The sequence below is a fragment of the Schistocerca serialis genome, chromosome 1, assembly GCF_023864345.2.
Source record: "Schistocerca serialis cubense isolate TAMUIC-IGC-003099 chromosome 1, iqSchSeri2.2, whole genome shotgun sequence".
Lineage (NCBI taxonomy): Eukaryota > Metazoa > Arthropoda > Insecta > Orthoptera > Acrididae > Schistocerca > Schistocerca serialis.
This window is the reverse complement of record NC_064638.1, coordinates 1,176,364,600-1,176,388,149: the sequence shown is the minus strand read 5'-3', so window position 1 is coordinate 1,176,388,149 and position 23,550 is coordinate 1,176,364,600. Positions and strand designations below refer to the sequence as shown.

Here is a 23,550-nt window from a genome sequence, read left to right as displayed (position 1 = left end):
AGGTACCATCACGAAATAAAGAATAGATACTTCTCAATGCAACTTATGACGACAACCATTTACGGTGTTTCAATTAAAAGTTGCGGACCTATTTTTCACCTGCAGCATGCTCCAAGTTCTTACCAATGAGATTCCTGAGCAACTGGATCTAAGATTTAGACCAATTCTTTGGTTTCACATATAACAGGAACTTCCTAGGGATTTCTGATACATCTTTCACCATCATCTGCCTGAATATATTACTGTAGGCTTCCATATAGATCATCTTATGGATGCACAAGCTTCTCATTCTGTTTCCCTACATTCTTCTTTGTAGTGAAGCTGTAGCAATCTCTGTTTGCAAAAATCAGTGATTGGCACCATTAAACCATCATTCGTCTTTGCTATCTTTTATTATATGACATAATATTACTTATTTACCTAGAGCAGCATTCCTTAATCTTTTCAATGAATGGGACCTTTTTTAATGGTCACTTTTCTTGTGTTTCTATAATATGTTTGTACTCTAACATTCTGTAAGTGTTTTATTTGCAACAAAATAGTCAATTATTTCAAATAACATTTATTTGCTTTGAAAAGTAATTTCAAGCCAGAAGCTCTTAACATAACTAAGATTTAAAATAATACAATCAAACAGGACTTAAATTTTAATGACATAGGTGCTAATGTTTGTTATGTTTGTAAATATACTTTATGGATGAAAGACGAATTTTCTTGTGTGCTTCAGTACCAAGTCTGCTGTGGTATTGATTTATTTTTTTGAACCCTTAAGCTGAGAAACATGATTCGCAAATGGTAAAGTATCAACACCTAATTTGTGACAATTCTGGATATCCATCTTTTAAACTGCATCAGAATTCTCCTAACAACAGTAATTTAAATTTTTCTGCCAACAATGAACGCGATGTTAGTTTAATAAAAGTTTGGTATCCTCCTGAGGTGATTGAGGGTTGCGCTTTGACAATAAATTATTTTTGGTCCAGAATTCATTTTGGTTTAACCTGCTGTTCATTTGGAAAATACTTATTAAAAGCTTCATTCAGACTTTTCAAGTACTCAATAACTTCCTCTCCTGTGTCAACCCCTTCCTCTTTTAAAACACTATGTATTGTTGGAAAGCAATAAAACTTGTTGACATGCATACAAATTCTTTTTCTGGAAAACATTATTTCCTCTCATGAGCAGTAAGTACATTTACTTGCTTGGCTTGAAGGGTTAAATTAAATTCATTGACCTTTGTGTAAATGTTGCATATATAGGCAGTTTGAAGCAAGGAGCACAATGTTGCTCGTTGTATAGATGCTAGATGACAGAGTAATAAATACTGTTGTGGATGTTGGACAATGACTCTGATTGCACAGTGTGTAGCCATTCCCTTATTGTTAAGTTTTCCGTCTGCAGGGTTCCAGTCTGGTCTCTGATAAATACAGGCTTATTCACTCTCAGTGCCGCTTTTGTGCCTCATCGACAATGTCAGTGTGGAGACAGAGATTAGTGTCACATTTGTACCAACTATCCAAATTAGTAAGCAGAAATGAGGGTTAGTTGTTAATCATTTTTTTCTAATTTTGTAGGGGTGTTAACTTGAGTGATCTTCACAGAACCCTAGTGTTCTGCACAACACAGTATAAGGAATGCTGATGTACAGTATGAGTTAAGGTGTGCATGATTTGCAACAACTCTTCTGTTTCTTGAAACTGCACTAACGTAGGATGTTAGTGACTACAAGTATCTCCTCAATTCCACCAAACATAAATACTTTCCTAGCTTTCTTGAAGATGAGCATCATCCCTGCAATAGTGTCACGATTGCTGAATGATTGTTCAAATGAGTGGAAGGTCGATCTTGTTTTGTTTTGGTTGAGCCTTTCTTTGTGTGACTTTCTTTTTCGGGTATATTGACACAACCTGTTTAAACGATCATTTGCAGACTCACAAGCTGTAGATTACAAGCATGTGAGGTGTAGGTTTGTCTATAGGCTTCAGCTGGCGAACTGCAATTCCCCTACCAAATAGTGGTCATTCACAAAGGAGCACCCCCACGACAACTACGCTTGTCCCCTCCCCCCTCCTTGCAATGTCTCTGCATCTACGACCCAAGTTCTTTTGTTCATACTCCAGTGCTCATAAATGGAAGCACTCTTTATAAAATGTATATTGTGTATTTTAACTAATAATGACAATAAGTATTTTACAAAAACTTGTTCAGGATACTGTTTTTCCATTTTTATGTAATTTGTACAAGAGTTATAACATTTCATGCTGAGCTTCTTGAGATATGAAGTTTTTGTTTCTCTTATCTGGAAGACACACTCCTGCAACAGAAACATGTAATTAGACACATTATAGTTTGAAAACAACAGCAACATTCATAAATATAATACTGGGTGCTTATAATTAAAGTGCGGCTGCTCATGGAGTGCCATAGTATAATTATTATGGCAAAGAAACTTTGTAGATATGCCAATGCATTAACGTGGATCCAATCTCTCCTGGAACAAAATTGGTTCCAATTTTCACCACCAGGTGCAAATCTAGCAATGTGAATGCAATAAACGCATATAGAAATGTTTTTATATGTAGTGGATTAGGAACGTGACACAGGCAGAAGAGGTCAAACAACTCAGTAAACCATGCATGAAAACAATGGTTTCCACATAGTTGAACTTTTCCAAAGCACATGCTCTACAAGGAGGTCTTGATGACATGCAGACATCACGGTACATCTGACAGGGCCTCTGGTTGTATTCTCTTCAAAGAAGAATGGACAAATGATGATGGTGCTTGTGGAGCCACACCACACAGTCATGTATGGTGAGGGTAAAGGCTCCTTGTGCACAACATGTGGTTTAACAGTACCGCAAATTCAGCAGTTCTGTATATTCACTGTACCTTGTAGTGTCAAATGTGCCTCATCACTTCACAGAATATTGCCGGCCAGTTGTCATCAACTTCGATATGTGCCGGAAACCAATGAGCAGATTCATAACATTGCTGCATTGTTTTCGAATTTTACCATCATCATCTTCAAACAATTTAACATTGGATCTCCCCTCAGACCTTTCCATCAGTGATACTCTCACAACAGAAACAAATACCGTCTGGACAGACCTTGAAGGCCCAATGGTACTGACCAGCTGCTGTGTCATCCTCAGCCCTTAGGCGTCACCTGATGTGGGTATGGAGGGGCATGTGGTCAGCACAGCACTCTCCCAGCCTTTGTCAGTTTTCATGGCTGGTGCTCCTACTTCTCAATCAAGTAGCTCCTCAATTGGCCTCACACAGGTCGAGTGCACCCCGCTTGCCTACAGCACTCAGCAGACACTGAAGGTGACCCATACAAGTGATAGCCAAGCCCGACAGTGCTTAAATTTGGTGATCAGATGGGAACCGGTGTTACCATTGAGGCAAGGCCACTGGTGATACTCTCTCAATGCAACACTGTAATTGCTGCCATTCTCTTCTTGGTAGCCAGACTGACATTATGGATTGTCAAATGACAGAGTGCATATCACACCATCATACAAGTAGTGTACAGTGCCAGATTTGCACCTGGTGGCTGAAACTGGAACTAATTTTTTCCAGCGCAAATCTGTTCTGCATTAACGCATTAGCATATCTACCAAGTTTCACTGCCATACGATAATTACAGCCCAAATTGTATCTCCTTAAGTAGCTGCACTTCAATTATAACCACCTGTACTAGAAGGAGCAATTATTTACACTGTTCACCATTCAGCCTTAATGTGGCACTTACCACCTACCCACTGAATTTAAAAGATAATAAAATTAACTTCCATACTAACTGAAATCATATCTGCTTGGCAACATCTTGTACTCCATACAAGGATTTGTGAATGTGAAGTATTAAAAATGATATAATAGTTGTTAACTGACATTTTCATTTGTTAATAAAGCAGAATTTAATAAACAATAATAATGGAAATTCATAGATAGAAAAATACATCAAATAAGAGAAAGGTAACCACCTACCTAAAAAGGGCTGGTGCATGGCACACAAACACATACAGTGAAACCTCTTTATAACTTTCCTCCATATAATGTTTTCCCCTATGTTACATCCGTTTTCTTCGGTCCCGACTAAAAGCCCATATAAACAATGTTAAATTTTCCTCTTTACTGCGTTTCCTCTATATTACAATTTCCTCCATGTAACGCTCATATTTTTGTAACCCTGGTCAATTATTTACCTCTTTACAACGTTTAAGTGACTGGATGTAGACGCATCGTTTTCCATTCTGTGGATCACAGTTTGCACCGGCTCGGAAAGCCCGCGCTCAGCGTGTTTCGTGTCAGCAGCAGAACCCGGTCATGTGACATGTGACGCACAATCTGCTTGTGATCTTTTTGGTGCCATTTCAGTCGATGCTTTGTATTCATAGTGTATTGTATGAGCTGAGCAGCAGACAGCGTGTCTAGTAAGAGTATGTCTTCGATATAACTTTATTTAAGGTTTCATCAGTGGACATGGGTGAAAAGTGGAAGAACATTTCTCTGGAAGAGAAGGTTTCTGTTATTAAAAAAAGTGGAGGCATATCTTGGTGTGAGTCGTGTGGAGCTAGCAAAGCAATTTGAACTGGCCCCCTCAGCACACAACACTATTATGAGAAACATATCGTCGATAATCGAAGGGTTTGACAATTGTGGAAATTCGAAACTTATGCGTTTGAAACCATTGACTTGATATGCAAGAGTTTCAGGAATTAATAGGCAGTGATTCTGTCACTTTTGAGGACTTTGTGGCTGTGGATGACAATGTGGCAACCACTGGAGTACAAAGTATTGAGGACTGGCTCATATTCTATAATTGGGTCAACTGAAGAACGGGATACCACCTGTCATCTTTGGACAATGATGTCATATCTTAAGAATATGTTATAACTTTTTACAGTACAAACTGATCCATGATCCATTTACTTTCAGCCATCCACCTACCTAGCCACATGTTTTAATTACAAAAAACTAATTTGATACATTGATCATTTTCAATGAATATCATATTACAGTGTTGTGAAAATTTAAAATGTCATCTATGGCATCATTTGTCAAAGCTGATTAGTGGTATCCCGATCTTCAGTAATGCCCTATAATTATTATTTGGAAGCCTTCCTCTTTATAGTGTTTTCCTCTATACAGTGTTCAGAATTTGTGGTCCCTTGAAAAACGTTATATAGAGGTTTCACTGTAATAGGAAACAGCTAATACTAGCTCTTGGCCTCTTGCTCTTTTTCCAGTACGAGTACACACACACACGTGTGTGTGTGTGTGTGTGTGTGTGTGTGTGTGTGTGTACTCTTACTAGAAATGCTCAGAGACACTAGTGTTAGTGTTTCCTATTACGTGTGTCTGTGCACCACGCACTGGTCCCTCTACAAGGTGAATAAAATCTTTTGCACTGGCTGTTAAAGTACTTTTCATAAAAAAGTCACAACCAGTCTCACATCAGTAGAGACGCAGCCTCAGGCGATAGCTTTTTAAAAAATTCTGGCATAGCAAAGTGGTTGCTTAGAGCCAAATCCCAACATTTATCGTCTGGACAAAACATGCTAAAAGCGGTTGCCTATAATTAAACTGACTAGGATTGCATGGCACCATACTGTAGACAGCACACAAGTGTGCATACTGCCAGTGTAGGTAAGTGATTGCCTTTCTCTTATGTTATGAATTTAATAATAAAAGTACAAAAGCTGTTGCTACTAGCAATATTCAAACCAGAAGCGTTAGGATAATAAGACTTTCGTTCCAAGGACTCGCATAGTGCCAACTCTGTTAATAAACTTCGAATGTTTCATACTTAACAGTGCTTGAAAATTGTCTAATCTTCAAAGGTGATTTTTTTTCAGAATTTTTGAGAATCTGGTTTTATTGCTTTAGGATACTGATGTCCACCTACTGAGCTTCAAATCCTATAAGTTTGAAGAAAATCAAAGAGGACCAATCCATAACTGAAACTGTAATTGCACATAATAGAAATGTAACTCAACTACAGCACTTCATGAAACCATGCTGAGCAAAATATTGCCAGTAACAGGACACCAACAATGAAGCAAACACTTACAACAGAGAACTGTATAGCAGCTATTTTATGCATAAATAGTCTTTCCCCAGAAATCACATGGGAAACAGAAGCCAAGACCTGGCATGATCATTCAAAATTAACAACAGACCACTCAAGTACCAACACTTAAGGAAACAAATAAATAAAACCTAGTGAGCATTCATCACAACTAGTTCAGGAAGAACAAAGAAAGTTTTTGCATCAGGGGATACCCAGACACCCCACATTGTTTTTATGCAAACACTAACCAATCAGGAAAAAAAAACTAAATACATAATGATTGTTATATCTCACTGACACAGAGACCAATAGGGGAACGGCTCAGTTGGACACAATGGTAGAAGAAAGTAACTGTGGGACAAAAGTCAACTGCAATAAGCTGTTATTATGTTCACATTATCCATATGAGTCCTACAAGGTTGAGCAATTTCTGTTGCTTTCCCAAAAAGAAAACTGTGTTGTGGTTAACTGAGAAAGAAAAAGACTTCAAGAAGTGGAGATAACTCTGGAGGATATCCATAAATGCACACCACTCATAAAGAAACTTGTAGCGCACCTTGGTTTCCAAGAAAAGCCACAACTAAAAAGCAAAATGTGAACTGTAGAGAGAAAGGTACAGCATAGTAGTAGTAGCAGCAGCTTTATTCATTCGTAGATCTCTTTTTACAAGGATATAGGACATGTCAAAGTATTTACAAGTTTAGATCAATTTAAAATAAGCCAATTCGTATACACATATATTTAAAGGCTTCCAGTTAGAGACAATCATTAGATTTATTCCTGGTATACAATACTTTTTTTACAAATAACTTATGTAATAATGTAGTGCCACACTGTTCACTCATATCTCACTATCAGTCTCACACACACACACACACACACACACACATTAGTGATCTCTGGGCCATTTTCTGTATCACAACTTCCCATTTGCTATCCTGAAAAACTGAGTCAGCATCCCTCCATAATGAATAAGATGTTGAGCTCAGAAAGAAGAAGAGGTGTCAGTATTGTGTTATGCATAGCTTGGGGGTAAGTATTCCTAGACAGGAAAAAAACAAAGTGAAAGTGTTATGTGGAATGTTTTATAATCATTATTATTATTATTATTATTATTATTATTATTATTACTTATTTATTTGTATAACATTTTTTTTTTCGAAATGTGGTGCTACAGAAGAATGCTGAAGATTAGATGGGTAGATCACATAACTAATGGTGAAGTATTGAATAGAATTGGGGAGAAGAGGAGTATGTGGCACAAGGGACCGGTTAATAGGACATGTTCTAAGGGATCACCAATTTAGCATTGGAAGGCAGCGTGGAGGGTAAAAATCATAGAGGGAGACCAAGAGAAGAATACACTAAGCAGATTCAGAAGGATGTGGGTTGCAGTAAGTACTGGGAGATGAAGAAGCTTGCACAGGATAGGGTAGCATGGAGAGCTGCATCAAACCAGTCTCACGACTGAAGACCCCAACAACAACAACATGTTCAATGTCACTTTATTGCTTATTGACCAATCATAAACTTCCTTGAGAGTTTCATTTGCTTTCTCAGCAATGAGTTCTCTTGTTTTCTCAGTGACTATAATATTGCTGTCATCAGAGAAGGGAATTTTTCACCATGAGTAACACTACTGGGAAAGTCATTGCTGTATGCCAGGAATAGTATTGGTCTTAATATGCTACCTTGAGGAACCCCTATATTAATGTATTTTGGTTCTGATAAGTGTTTTAGTCCCCCCATGAACCATGGACCTTGCCGTTGGTGGGGAGGCTTGCGTGCCTCAGCGATACACATAGCCGTACCGTAGGTACAACCACAACGGAGGGGTATCTGTTGAGAGGCCAGACAAACGTGTGGTTCCTGAAGAGGGGCAGCAGCCTTTTCAGTAGTTGCAAGGGCAACAGTCTGGATGATTGACTGATCTGGCCTTGTAACAATAACCAAAACGGCCTTGCTGTGCTGGTACTGCGAACGGCTGAAAGCAAGGGGAAACTACGGCCGTAATTTTTCCCGAGGGCATGCAGCTTTACTGTATGATTAAATGATGATGGCGTCCTCTTGGGTAAAATATTCCGGAGGTAAAATAGTCCCCCATTCGGATCTCCGGGCGGGGACTACTCAAGAGGATGTCGTTATCAGGAGAAAGAAAACTGGCGTTCTACGGATCGGAGCGTGGAATGTCAGATCCCTTAATCGGGCAGGTAGGTTAGAAAATTTAAAAAGGGAAATGGATAGGTTAAAGTTAGATATTGTGGGAATTAGTGAAGTTCGGTGGCAGGAGGAACAAGACTTCTGGTCAGGTGACTACAGGGTTATAAACACAAAGTCAAATAGGGGTAATGCAGGAGTAGGTTTAATAATGAATAGGAAAATAGGAATTCGGGTAAGCTACTACAAACAGCATAGTGAACGCATCATTGTGGCCAAGATAGACACAAAGCCCATGCCTACTACATTAGTACAAGTTTATATGCCAACTAGCTCTGCAGATGACGAAGAAATTGAAGAAATGTATGATGAAATAAAAGAAATTATTCAGATAGTGAAGGGAGACGAAAATTTAATAGTCATGGGTGACTGGAATTCGAGTGTAGGAAAAGGGAGAGAAGGAAACGTAGTAGGTGAATATGGATTGGGGCTAAGAAATGAAAGAGGAAGCCGCCTGATAGAATTTTGCACAGAGCACAACTTAATCATAGCTAACACTTGGTTTAAGAATCATGATAGAAGGTTGTATACCTGGAAGAACCCTGGAGATACTAAAAGGTATCAGATAGATTATATAATGGTAAGACAGAGATTTAGGAACCAGGTTTTAAATTGTAAGACATTTCCAGGGGCAGATGTGGACTCTGACCACAATCTATTGGTTATGACCTGTAGATTAAAACTGAAGAAACTGCAAAAAGGTGGGAATTTAAGAAGATGGGACCTGGATAAACTGAAAGAACCAGAGGTTGTACAGAGTTTCAGGGAGAGCATAAGGGAATAATTGAAAGGAATGGGGGAAAGAAATACAGTAGAAGAAGAATGGGTAGCTCTGAGGGATGAAGTAGTGAAGGCAGCAGATGATCAAGTAGGTAAAAAGACGAGGGCTAGTAGAAATCCTTGGGTAACAGAAGAAATATTGAATTTAATTGATGAAAGGAGAAAATATAAAAATGCAGTAAATGAAGCAGGCAAAAAGGAATACAAACATCTCAAAAATGAGATCGACAGGAAGTGCAAAATGGCTAAGCAGGGATGGCTAGAGGACAAATGTAAGGATGTAGAGGCTTGTCTCACTAGGGGTAAGATAGATACTGCCTACAGGAAAATTAAAGAGACCTTTGGAGATAAGAGAACCACATGTATGAACATCAAGAGCTCAGATGGAAACCCAGTTCTAAGCAAAGAAGGGAAAGCAGAAAGGTGGAAGGAGTATATAGAGGGTCTATACAAGGGCGATGCACTTGAGGACAATTTTATGGAAATGGAAGAGGATGTAGATGAAGATGAAATGGGAGATACGATACTGCGTGAAGAGTTTGACAGAGCACTGAAGGACCTGAGTCGAAACAAGGCCCCCGGAGTAGACAACATTCCATTGGAACTACTGACGGTCTTGGGAGAGCCAGTCCTGACAAAACTCTACCATCTGGTGAGCAAGATGTATGAAACAGGCGAAATACCCTCAGACTTCAAGAAGAATATAATAATTCCAATCCCAAAGAAAGCAGGTGTTGACAGATGTGAAAATTACCGAACAATCAGTTTAATAAGCCACAGCTGCAAAGTACTAACACGAATTCTTTACAGACGAATGGAAAAACTAGTAGAAGCTGACCTCGGGGAAGATCAGTTTGGATTCCGTAGAAATACTGGAACACGTGAGGCAATACTGACCTTACGACTTATCTTAGAAGAAACATTAAGGAAAGGCATACCTACGTTTCTAGCATTTGTAGAGTTAGAGAAAGCTTTTGACAATGTTGACTGCAATACTCTCTTTCAAATTCTAAAGGTGGCAGGGGTAAAATACAGGGAGCGAAAGGCTATTTACAACTTGTACAGAAACCAGATGGCAGTTATAAGAGTTGAGGGACATGAAAGGGAAGCAGTGGTTGGGAAGGGAGTAAGACAGGGTTGTAGCCTCTCCCCGATGTTATTCAATCTGTATATTGAGCAAGCAGTAAAGGAAACAAAAGAAAAATTTGGAGTAGGTATTAAAATCCATGGAGAAGAAATAAAAACTTTGAGGTTCGCCGATGACATTGTAATTCTGTCAGTGACAGCAAAGGACTTGGAAGAGCAGTTGAACGGAATGGATGGTGTCTTGAAGGGAGGATATAAGATGAACATCAACAAAAGCAAAACGAGGATAATGGAATGTAGTCGAGTTAAGTCGGGTGATGCTGAGGGTATTAGATTAGGAAATGAGACTCTTAAAGTAGTAAAGGAGTTTTGCTATTTGGGGAGCAAAATAACTGACGATGGACGAAGTAGAGAGGATATAAAATGTAGACTGGCAATGGCAAGGAAAGCGTTTCTGAAGAAGAGAAATTTGTTAACATCGAGTATAGATATAAGTGTCAGGAAGTTATTTCTGAAAGTACACTCCTGGAAATTGAAATAAGAACACCGTGAGTTCATTGTCCTAGGAAGGGGAAACTTTATTGACACATTTCTGGGGTCAGATACATCACATGATCACACTGACAGAACCACAGGCACATAGACACAGGCAACAGAGCATGCACAATGTCGGCACTAGTACAGTGTATATCCACCTTTCGCAGCAATGCAGGCTGCTATTCTCCCATGGAGACGATCGTAGAGATGCTGGATGTAGTCCTGTGGAACGGCTTGCCATGCCATTTCCACCTGGCGCCTCAGTTGGACCAGCGTTCGTGCTGGACGTGCAGACCGCGTGAGACGACGCTTCATCCAGTCCCAAACATGCTCAATGGGGGACAGATCCGGAGATCTTGCTGGCCAGGGTAGTTGACTTACACCTTCTAGAGCACGTTGGGTGGCACGGGATACATGCGGACGTGCATTGTCCTGTTGGAACAGCAAGTTCCCTTGCCGGTCTAGGAATGGTAGAACGATGGGTTCGATGACGGTTTGGATGTACCGTGCACTATTCAGTGTCCCCTCGACGATCACCAGTGGTGTACGGCCAGTGTAGGAGATCGCTCACCACACCATGATGCCGGGTGTTGGCCCTGTGTGCCTCGGTCGTATGCAGTCCTGATTGTGGCGCTCACCTGCACGGCGCCAAACACGCATACGACCATCATTGGCACCAAGGCAAAAGCGACTCTCACCGCTGAAGACGACACGTCTCCATTCGTCCCTCCATTCACACCTGTCGCGACACCACTGGAGGCGGTCTGCACGATGTTGGGGCGTGAGCGGAAGACGGCCTAACGGTGTGCGGGACCGTAGCCCAGCTTCATGGAGACGGTTGCGAATGGTCCTCGCCGATACCCCAGGAGCAACAGTGTCCCTAATTTGCTGGGAAGTGGCGGTGCGGTCCCCTACGGCACTGCGTAGGATCCTACGGTCTTGGCGTGCATCCGTGCGTCGCTGCGGTCCGGTCCCAGGTCGACGGGCACGTGCACCTTCCGCCGACCACTGGCGACAACATCGATGTACTGTGGAGACCTCACGCCCCACGTGTTGAGCAATTCGGCGGTACGTCCACCCGGCCTCCCGCAGGCCCACTATATGCCCTCGCTCAAAGTCCGTCAGCTGCACATACGGTTCACGTCCACGCTGTCGCGGCATGCTACCAGTGTTAAAGACTGCGATGGAGCTCCGTATGCCACGGCAAACTGGCTGACACTGACGGCGGCGGTGCACAAATAATGCGCAGCTAGCGCCATTCGACGGCCAACACCGCGGTTCCTGGTGTGTCCGCTGTGCCGTGCGTGTGATCATTGCTTGTACAGCCCTCTCGCAGTATCCGGAGCAAGTATGGTGGGTCTGACACACCGGTGTCAATGTGTTCTTTTTTCCATTTCCAGGAGTGTATTTGTATGGAGTGTAGCCATGTATGGAAGTGAAACATGGACGGTAAATAGTTTGGACAAGAAGAGAATAGAAGCTTTTGAAATGTGGTGCTACAGAAGAATGCTGAAGATTAGATGGGTAGATCACATAACTAATGAGGAAGTATTGAATAGGATTGGGGAGAAGAGAAGTTTGTGGCACAACTTGACCAGAAGAAGGGATCGGTTGGTAGGACATGTTCTGAGGCATCAAGGGATCACCAATTTAGTATTTGAGGGCAGCGTGGAGGGTAAAAATCATAGGGGGAGACCAAGAGATGAATACACTAAGCAGATTCAGAAGGATGTAGGTTGCAGTAGGTACTGGGAGATGAAGAAGCTTGCACAGGATAGAGTAGCATGGAGAGCTGCATCAAACCAGTCTCAGGACTGAAGACCACAACAACAACAAGTGTTTTAGTAAATGTTTAGATCTATCTGAAGTATGTACCCTGTCTGCTACGTATGATCAAAACCTGTCATTAGCTACCCCTCTTATCCCGAATGCTTCTAATTTATTTAATAGAATCTTGCGGTCAACTGTATCAAACACATTAGAAAGATCCAAAAATTTGCCGGTGACACACTCATCTTTATCAAGAGCATCAAGTACAACTTTTGTGAATTCTACTATGGCCTACTCTATTTTTGCCACTTCGGAAACCAAACTTTGATTCGCTTAAAAGATTGTATTTATTTAGGTAATTCATTAATCTGTCTTTCATAATTGCTTCTATTATTTTTGAGAATGTTGACAGCAGGGAAATGGGCTGGTAATTTTCTATGTCTTCTGCATTACCTTCCTTAAGCAAAGGTACAACTCTTGCCTGTTTTAACTGGCTCTGGAAATGTTCTTGATGTGAAGGATTCATTTATTATATTTGTTAAGGGGCCTTGTATAATCCCTATGCATTGTTTCAGTACACACATTGGTACTCCATCTAAGCCTACTAACTTCTTATTTTTTAGTTTTTGAAGAGTTTTATTGACTTTATTCTCTGTGGTTGGAAGTAACATCATTGTATTTAGTGCAACATTACTTACAGGTGTCATATTTGTTTTGGGAAATTTTTGCTGTAACTGCTCTGCAATACTTGAAAAATGCTCATTTGCATAGTTTGCTAAGTGTTGTAAGAATTCTGGATCATTGCGAATCTTTTTCATGGAACTGAGGTGTTTAAGTGTTTGGGAGGACTTCTTAATACCTGCAGTTATCCATCTGTTTTAGTGATATGTTGATACAGACATGCATACTTTTGGAAATGCCTTATCAAAGTTAAATTTAAACAATGTGGAGAATTTCATATTCACATTGGTTTCCTTATACACTTAATCCCAGGTTTGTTTTCTTAGTTCTTTTAAAAAATCTTTTATTTTTATTTCTGATAGATGTTGTTTGTAGGCTTGCAGTTCAGGGAATGATTCAAGGCCTGATTTTACTGTTGTTATTTGATGGAGATGATCTGATGGTCCAAGATTTCTTACAGCTACTTCACATTTTTCCCTGCCCATATTTGTGGCCACATGGTCAATTACTGATGCAGTGATTGTAGTAACCCTTTTTGCACTATTCACCAATAGGGACATGCCAAAACTTTGAAGGATGCTTATGAAGGTGCTGCTGGATTCATTTATGATATTACTGTTGATGTTAATGTCACCACATAGAATTATGTTGACCTTTGTACTTGAGACTTTATCGAGAACTTCTGTTAATTTATTGAAAAGAGTGTCCACGCTACCACTGGGAGATCTACACACACACAAAATGATTAATTTCTTGGTAATATGAAGTGCTGTTAATTCAATAGCTAATATTTCAAAGTGTTTTGCTGTCACTTACTGTACTGAGGTCATGTCTTGATTTGAACTGTGTTCCTTTTCTGATATAAATGCATGATCCTCCACCCCTTGAAGTAGTTCTGCAGTAAGAATCTGCCCTTTCATACAATGATAATACTACATGTCGGATTTCTGTGTCTCTACATCAGTGCTCAGTAATACAAACTACTGTGCAGTTCAAAAATTGGAGCTCAACTTCTGATAGTTGTATTTTATTTTTTATTAATAGCATGTTTTGATGGAGGACTGTTAAGTTTGTGAAATGCCCATATTACTCTTTCCAAAGGTTTGTTTTTCTTTGCGACATCTGGTATGCGTGATATATGAAGTGTTAAAATCTGTCGTGATTGTTTCAGTATTTTTTTTAAACTGCTGGAGATACTCTTTAGGCAGGGGAACCTGTTGTCTGGATTTATCCTAAAAAGGACCTACTTTTCCTGCCTATGACAACAGGTATTTGACCATGTGTGGCCCGAGATCCACCCCCTATACTTTCATTAATCAGCTGTACCAATCTTCCCTTCCCAGTCCTGTTTAGGTGTAGGCCATCCAAGTGAAACCCCATCTGTTGATAGTCCTGACTGGCACCAGAGAAACATGAGCAAAGTTGGCTGTCCTCAGAGCCATCCCTTGCCCCACACTGATGAATGGGGGCTACTGGGCTAACATTAAGACCAAGGCATCAGGAATAAAAAAGGAAAACTGCAGCTGAAATAGTGTGGTGTGAACATGGCCAGTACACGAAGAAAAGGATAAGTACCCCACAATTAGCCTCAATGAACATTTAATACATACATGCCCATGCACAAGGCTAAAACCACAACACTTGAAACTGTTTTCAAAATTTAATATATTTTTTTTTATTGATTTATTTAACCTGGCAAGATTAGGGCCATGAGGCCCTCTCTTACATCTAACCAGGCATTCTACTTATTTTACATTCATATGTTTTAGTAGGCATGTTAAACTACATTTAGTAAAAAAGTGAAATAAACAATTAGAAAGGTACACCTGGAAAAATACATGCATATAGAGTTTATATTCGTAGATCATAAGTACTGTTATAATTAGACATTATTGAAGAGACAGATTTTATATAGGGGTGCTGGCAGCAGGGAGTATGAGGGAGACTCATGGTGAAGGGAGGAGAAGAATAGAGAGACATGATGAAACATAATTAAGGAAATATAAAGGAAAAGAAGATTGCGTGGCTAATAGAGATAGATGAAGAGGAAGGCATCTCAGGAGCAAGATAGGATACACTAGCTTTGCTATTTGACAGATGAGAGGATTGGCCTTGTACATTAATTTTGTGGAGAACTTTATGAGGATGATAGTAGGAAATGCTTCAACTTCTTCTTGAAAGCAGCAGGAGATTGAATTTTACACAAGGTAAGGGGCAATTTGTTACAGAGGCGGACAGCGGCAACTGAGAAGGAGTCTGCAAAAGTTTTTGTTTTGTGAGTGGGCACAGTTAGGATACCAAATAAGAGTGACCTCGTGTTTCGATTATGATGGCATGACAGGTTTTTAATCTCTGAAGCAAGGTACTGGGGTGCTTCCGCGACGAGGAGTCGGTGAAGTAGACATAGAGTGTGGTAGTCACGCAACTTGTCCGGCCGCAGCCACCCTAGCTCGGAGTATGAAGCACTAACATGATCATATCGGCGAATGTTGCAGGTGTAACGCACACAGGCATTCATGGTTAGCTCTAGCTGTCTTTTGTTTTCACTACTCATGCCTTGTTGAATCACGTCACAATAGTGGAGGTTCGGTAGAACGAGTGCTTGCACGAGCTGGCATTTCAAGTCCTGTGGAAACATGTTCCGAAACTTTTTGAGAGCATAGAGACAAGCAGACGTCTTTCGACACACTGCGACTGTATTCTCCGCCCAGTTGAGATGCTCATCCAAAGTTACACCCAAGTTCTTCACTGTTTTCTGATATGGTATTGGAATACCGTCGAGCAGAATAGGAGGTAGCCGTTCGCGGAAATCTGAACTTATTAATTTCTGATGGGCTATTAAGATTACTTGCATCTTTTTTGCATTTAGTTTAAGCCCCAGGTTTTTCACCCATGTCACTACTGAAGACAGATCATCATTCATCTGAGCGATTGCAGTGTTTACATCTTCAGGTCTGACGCTTAGGTAGAACTGGAGGTCGTCGGCATAGAAATGATATTTACAGGAAAACAGAACCGACGAAATATCGTTGACATATAAAGAAAACAAAAGTGGTCCTAAGACTGATCCTTGTGGCACTCCCGAGGAAACATGTTTCCAGGAAGATTTTTCATTTACGCAGACAACACATTGCTGTCTGTCTTTTAAGTAGCTTTCAAACCATCTCATTGCACTATCAGAGAAATTAAGCTGTTGCATTTTTCTGAGCAATATGTCACAGTTAACAGTGTCAAAAGCTTTGCTGAAGTCCAGTAGCGTCAATATTGTTGCCTTTCGATTGTCGATGGCATATTTCAGGTCATCAGTTACTTTAATTAGAGCAGTGTTTGTGCTGTGATGTTTACGGAAACCGGATTGAAATTTGTCATATAGGCTGAATTCATGCAAGTGTTCAGTGATTTGGTCATGAACAATATATTCAAGTGCTTAGGAAACAGCAGGCAGTATGCTAATTGGTCGGTAATCACTAGGCAGTTGCGGGTTTTCGATCTTAGGGATGGGTCGAATTATGCTTCTTTTCCATGCAGTGGGGTATATTCCGTTCACGAGGGAAAAATTAAATATGTCAGTTAAGACAGGTACTAAGATATCGGCAACATTCTTAATCATGGTTATACCGATACTGTCCTACAGAATGAGTTACTAGTATTGTAAACACCTTTGCTCTATTAGAGATTATAAATATGTTTTCATGTTTGCTGCATGTGAAGAAGACGACTGACATACTACTTGACTGTTCGGTATATACTACTACACCGAACTGATAGAGCCTTACACATGACTATCACAACTGGACAATCTTCAGTGAATTGGTACACAAGGAGGATAAACTAAGAGAACTAATAAAATTAAAACAGTACTCACAAAGGAACTAGAGGCATGTGCCGCCAACAACAGGTGCAATGTTGTGACTGAAGATATTACAAGATCCTAATGGAGCAGCACTCAGCATCGAAATGGATGCAACAATAACAGTTCAAGAGACGAAAAGTAAGTTTGTAAGAAACATAAGTGCTGAAGTAGAATAGCTGATTGAAACATCTGTACTTTTGGAGTGGAGAATAGCAGTTAACTGTATTAGAGCTGTACTTTACATGTTTGGCCAAATTTTTAAGACTGAAGTATCATGGCCCAGATAATGTTATTTAAAGCAGCATGCCTTGTTCAGGGTTGTGTGAAGGTCAGCATAAGGAGTAGACAAGCATTACTGAAATGAAAATACTACAGATGTTAGGGGCATTAATGAAAAGACAGTATAACCATGAAGAACAAATGAGAAAAAGGGACGAAGAAAATGAGAAAACTGCAGGAAGGACACAAAAAACCAATGAAATAGAATACAGAATTTTTCTTGTCACCATCTAGTATTGCAGGAGGAGATATAGCTGGATACTAGTATTCAGAAACTGACAATTAAGAAAGAACTTCTGAACTGCACAAAGGGCTACAGAAACAAAACCAATTGGAAATAGCTGAAGATATGAATGAAGAAGTCTGCATGGGCATTAGGTCAGGATGACTGTGAAAAAAATAAACTTGTTGAAATAAAAAAGCAATATACAAGCAGTTTATTGTAATGGCCATTATAATTATCCGGGCTGTTATGCCGTGGTTGGTTGATGAATTCTATTTCCGGCCGTGAAAGTCTACATTTTAGTTGATTGTAATGTAACTGAAATACAGAAAAAAACTATACTATGGAGACTTTAGTTGTATCAAATGTATGTGTACATGAATCAAACAATTGTTAAATGTACATGACATACTGGGAGCAGACTGGAAGTCATAGAACATTCTGAAGGACAAAAGGTTATGTCTAAAGAGAAGACTACAGAATATATTGAGGCATTTACAAGAATATAATGTGGCATGACAGAAGCATCAATAGCTATGGGAAGCAAGCACAAATGGATCATGTACAATATAGCAGTTTGAAACAACATCTAGAAGAGGAAGAAAGCTACAGCGGAGAAACGAAAATCACACAGAAAATTGAGGGAATGGAAAGTACCCGTAGAACAATGAAGAGTAAATTAGACATCCTACTAATAGAGTACAAGGAAGTATTTTCCAGTAAACCTGGTGTCATCAAAGCAAAAGAAAGCCACATCAGCCATACTTTACAAAACCATACCTGATACTGCAAGCAGTGGTAGGGCAACAAGGTTTTGCATGTGAAGAAAAATGAGGCACATAAGGACACACCCCTCAACCTTCAGTGAACTTGGGATTTGTTAAGAGATTGGAGTTACCAGGAAAATGTAATTAAAGTTGTTTCTGACTCACTGTATTAGATGAGTGAGGAGCTAATTGGAGTTGCCAGGGAAATGTAGATAAAAATTGTTTCTGACGCACTATATTGATGAGTGGGAAGCTAACTGTAAATGCATGCCCAGACATCAGCACTGCACAAGCCCAGGGCAGCCCAGCTCATCCCCACCACTATTGGCATGCATGCTGTCACTGGGCATGACTGCGTATGTGTGGGGCTCCATCTGCAGCTGGAGCAGCAAGAGTGTTGATCAACAACAGGTAATGTCAAGCCAATAACTGTTTACCAACAGGGACCATATGCGCTAACATGCAGTTGTACGAGGGGTACACCCGTCCTACCATGACAAACAGCAAATGCTGTATCAGCAATAGCTTAGTCAAATGAGAAAGAAAGAAAGAAAGAAAGAGAGAGAGAGAGAGAGAGAGAATGTATGTATGTATGTGTGTGTGTGTGTGTGTGTGTGTGTGTGTGTGCGTGTGTGTGTGTGTGTGTGTGTGTGTGTGTGTGTAGAAAAAAGGGAGTATATTCCATGTTATGAGCTTTCTTCTGTGTTCTTTCAGTTGATGAATTCGAACTAAAGATGTTAGGTGACTGATAACATGGATGCTGCGTAACTGAACCATTAGGTGATTGATGTCTCACATTTAGTTTTGTGATTTCATAGTTAATCGTATTTCGTGTTTTGGCTATAAAACTTATGTGTTGTCTATAATATTACTATGATGTGGAATGTTAGAGGGGTGCGTTTCAACAACTGTATTAGTTATGTCGTTTCGATTAAACTTATTACAGTTTCTGCCTGTTTTTTGTTTTCGAAATTTGCTTCCAAATTTGAAAAAGAGGTGAATGGGGGAATGTAAGGCACCTTGCCTTACTGTGATATCTTTGCTTTAAGTAATCTCTGGGAGTACATCTACATCTACATCTACATTGATACTCCGCAAGCCACCCAACGGTGTGTGGCGGAGGGCACTTTACGTGCCACTGTCATTACCTCCCTTTCCTGTTCCAGTCGCGTATGGTTCGCGGGAAGAACGACTGTCTGAAAGCCTCCGTGTCAGTGGAAGCCACAGTGAGAGCTCTTGTTTGGATGGTTTGTTGGTTGATTTGGGGGAGGGGCCCTAAAAGTGAGGTCATTGGTCCCATGGGATTTTTGAAGTATGGGGAAGATAGTTGGCCATGCCCTTTCAAAGGAACCATCTCAGCATTTGCCAGAAGCAATTCAGGGGAATCAAGGAAAACCTAAATCAGGATGGCCAAATCTGTTGTTAGGGCTGTGTGCCTAGTAAAGTGGTACATTTATGAGTATTGTACGAGGGCAGTTCAATAAGTAATGCAACACATTTTTTTTCTGAAACAGGGGTTGTTTTATTCAGCATTGAAATACACCAGGTTATTCCCCAATCTTTTAGCTACACAACACTATTTTTCAACGTAGGCTCCATTCAATGCTACGGCCTTACGCCACCTTGAAATGAGGGCCTGTATGCCTGCACGGTACCATTCCACTGGTCAAGCCAACGTCGCACTGCATCAATAACTTCTTCATCATCCGCGTAGTGCCTCCCACGGATTGCGTCCTTCATTGGGCCAAACATATGGAAATCCGACGGTGCGAGATCGAGGCTGTAGGGTGCATGGGGAAGAACAATCCACTGAAGTTTTGTGAGCTCCTTTCGGGTGCGAAGACTTGTGTGAGGTCTTGCGTTGTCATGAAGAAGGAGAAGTTCGTTCAGATTTTTGTGCCTACAAACACGCTGAAGTTGTTTCTTCAATTTCTGAAGAGTAGCACAATACACTTCAGAGTTGATCGTTTGACCATGGAGAAGGACATCGAACAGAATAACCCCTTCAGCGTCCCAGAAGACTGGAACCATGACTTTACCGGCTGAGGGTATGGCTTTAAACTTTTTCTTGGTAGGGGAGTGGGTGTGGCGCCACTCCATTGATTGCCGTTTTGTTTCAGGTTCTTAGTGATGAACCCATGTTTCATCGCCTATAACAATCTTTGACAAGAAATTGTCACCCTCAGCCACATGACGAGCAAGCAATTCCGCACAGATGGTTCTCCTTTGCTCTTTATGGTGTTCGGTTAGACAACGAGGGACCCAGCGGGAACAAACCTTTGAATATCCCAACTGGTGAACAATTGTGACAGCACTACCAACAGAGATGTCAAGTTGAGCACTGAGTTGTTTGATGGTGATCCGTCGATCATCTCGAACGAGTGTGTTCGCACGCTCCGCCATTGCAGGAGTCACAGCTGTGCACGGCCGGCCCGCACGCGGGAGATCAGACAGTCTTGCTTGACATTGCGGCGATGATGACACACGCTTTGCCCAACGACTCACCGTGCTTTTGTCCACTGCCAGATCACCGTAGACATTCTGCAAGCGCCTATGAATATCTGAGATGCCCTGGTTTTCCGCCAAAAGAAACTCGATCACTGCCTGTTGTTTGCAACGCACATCCGTTACAGACGCCATTTTAACAGCTCCGTACAGCGCTGCCACCTGTCGGAAGTCAACGAAACTATACGAGACGAAGCGGGAATGTTTGAAAATATTCCACAAGAAATTTCCGGTTTTTTCAACCAAAATTGGCCGAGAAAAAAAATGTGTTGCATTACTTATGGAACTGCCCTCGTAAAAGTAGACTGAGTGCCAAGTAGGAAGAATGCTAAGCGTAGTAACTGATTGCATATATGTATGCTGGTGATATTGTGTTCAGAGTCACTTGGTTCATGGTTCAAGGGCCTAGTGTTTGTATAATTTACTATCGTTGTCTGATGTGTAATATGAGAATCGATACGGTGCGCGGATCAGGAAAGAGGGTATAAATGCGTACTTATGCTGTGAAAAAGAGCAAGTTTCACATAATAACTAGTGCTCTGATACAATTGCTGCATGTGAAGAATTATTTCTTTCTTTCTGGGGATCGGCATATTGTACGACTTTGCACCTGACCATTAGTACCCTGCACTGATGGTGCCTTACACAATGCTCACAACCTACATAGAGAACAAATGAATAAACATGAACACAGTGCCGAGTACAGGTATGGGAGACCACAGTTCTATTTTTGTAAAGTGAGGTGAAGTGTAAGTAATGCCAAAGCAGAGTAAGAAAAACTGGTTTCAAAAAAGGCAAAAAATACCAAGTTTGAATGAGATACCAGGAGTCTTTAAACCTCAACCTCCACTAATGAAAAATGGAAAAGCAGTTTTTTGCAGAACACACAAATAAGAGGTAAAAACACCATCAGTAAATTATATACAATTATATCTACACCTACATCTACATGGATACTCTGCAAATCAGAGTTAAGAGCCTGGCAGACGGTTCATCAAACCACCTTTACAATTATTCTCTATTATTCCACCCTCGAACAGTTCACGGAAAAAATGAACACCTGAATCTTTCCGTATGAGCTCTGATTTCCTAATATTACTATGACAATTGTTTCTCTCTATGTAGGTCGGCATCAATAAAATATTTTCGGATTCGGAGGAGTAAGTTGGTGATTGAAATTTCTTGAGAAGATTCCGCCGCAACGAACAATGCCTTTTTTTAATGGTGTCCTTCCCAAATCCTGTTTCCTGTCTGTGACACACACTCTCCTATTTCACGAAAATACTTGCTCTTCTTTGAACTTTCTTGATGTACTCTGTTAATCCTATCTGGTAAGGATCCCACAACAGGGACAAGCGTAGCGTATGCAGTCTTTTTAGTAGCTCCAATACATTTTCTAAGTGTTCTACCAATAAAACACAGTCTTTGGTTTGCCTTCCTCACAACACTTTCCAATTTAAATTGTTCATAATTGTAATTTCTAGGTATTTAGCTGAATTTACAGTCCTTAGATTACACTGATTTATCATGTAACCAAAGTTTAATGTTCTTTTTATTATTTTTTTGTAGCATGTTATGTGAATGACCTCACACGTTTCATTATTTAGAGTCAATTGCTAGTTTTCGCACTATACAGATATCTTTTCTACATTTTTTTTTGCAGTTTGTTTTGATCTTCTGATGAGTTTAATAGACAATAAATGACAGCATCATCTGCAAAGAACCTAAGATGGCTGCTCAGATTGTCCCCTAGATCATTTAAGTAGATAAGGAACAGCAGAGGGCCCATAACACTACCTTGGGGAATGTCGGAAATCACTTCTGTTTTATTTGATGACTTTCTGTCAATTACTACGAACTGTGACATCTCTAACATGAAATCACGAATCCAGTCACATAACTGAGACAATATTCCATAAGCATGCAATTTCACTACATGCTGCTTGTGTGGTAGTGTCAACAGCCTTCTGGGAATCTAGAAATACGAATCAATTTGAAATCCCTTGTCAGCAGTACTCAACACTTGGTGTGTGTAGAGAGCTAGTTGTGTTTCACAAGAACAATGTTTTCTAAATCTGTGTTGACTGTGTGTCAATAGACCGTGCTCTTCTAGGTGATTCATAATATAAGGAAAGACTGATTTTAATCTATAAAGACCAAAATGTACAGAAATATTATGTATTCACATTTCCAAAATGTCCACAGAAGGTGCTCTGTAAATAAAGGTGAAACACTCTTTAACTGCAGTAAGCTTAAGGAAGAAAATCCAACAACTTATTATAACAGCTGCTGTGGAAGTTGGCTATGTAAACAAACTTGTTATATTAATATTTGTACAACATTCTTAATAAATGTCAAGATCTTTAAAAGAATTTATTGTTGGTAACACACAATGTAGCCTTCTTTGGTCAGAAGTGCCCTTAACTTACATTTCTATATTGTTTAATTACCTTTTAATGATTATTTCTTCTTCTTTGTCACTACTGGTTGCACAGGGGCAGGGGCAGCATATGTTGCTTGAGATATGCGATTCATATAGTACAGCGCCACAAGGGAGAATAACAGACTGGAAAGAAAACTGAACATTATTTTCAGTTCACAAATATCACTCCTGATATATCAATAAATACAGTATAAATTACAATGTAAAATTATCAAGAGAGAACACCTCAGAAAAAATACATACCAGTAAAAAGGGCTACTGCATTTAAAGCATAGCAGCATGCAGTTAACTACCTCTCTTTCTGGATTAGAGCATCCACTCTATATTTGAC

The 23,550-nt window shown here is 40.2% G+C and overlaps 1 protein-coding gene across 1 annotated transcript in view; it reads right to left on the bottom strand.

The window, feature by feature from the left end:
• Positions 1 to 2,141: 2,141 nt before the first annotated feature.
• Positions 2,142 to 23,550, bottom strand: part of LOC126418650 (protein KRTCAP2 homolog) — a 47,007-nt gene continuing 25,598 nt past the window's right edge. The window contains exons 5-6 of the mRNA XM_050085528.1: positions 23,227 to 23,342; positions 2,142 to 2,314 (exon numbers count right to left, since the gene is read on the bottom strand). Coding sequence (XP_049941485.1) covers positions 23,237 to 23,342 — 106 coding nt within the window. The 3' untranslated portion in view covers positions 2,142 to 2,314; positions 23,227 to 23,236. The remainder of the gene's footprint in view (positions 2,315 to 23,226; positions 23,343 to 23,550) is intronic.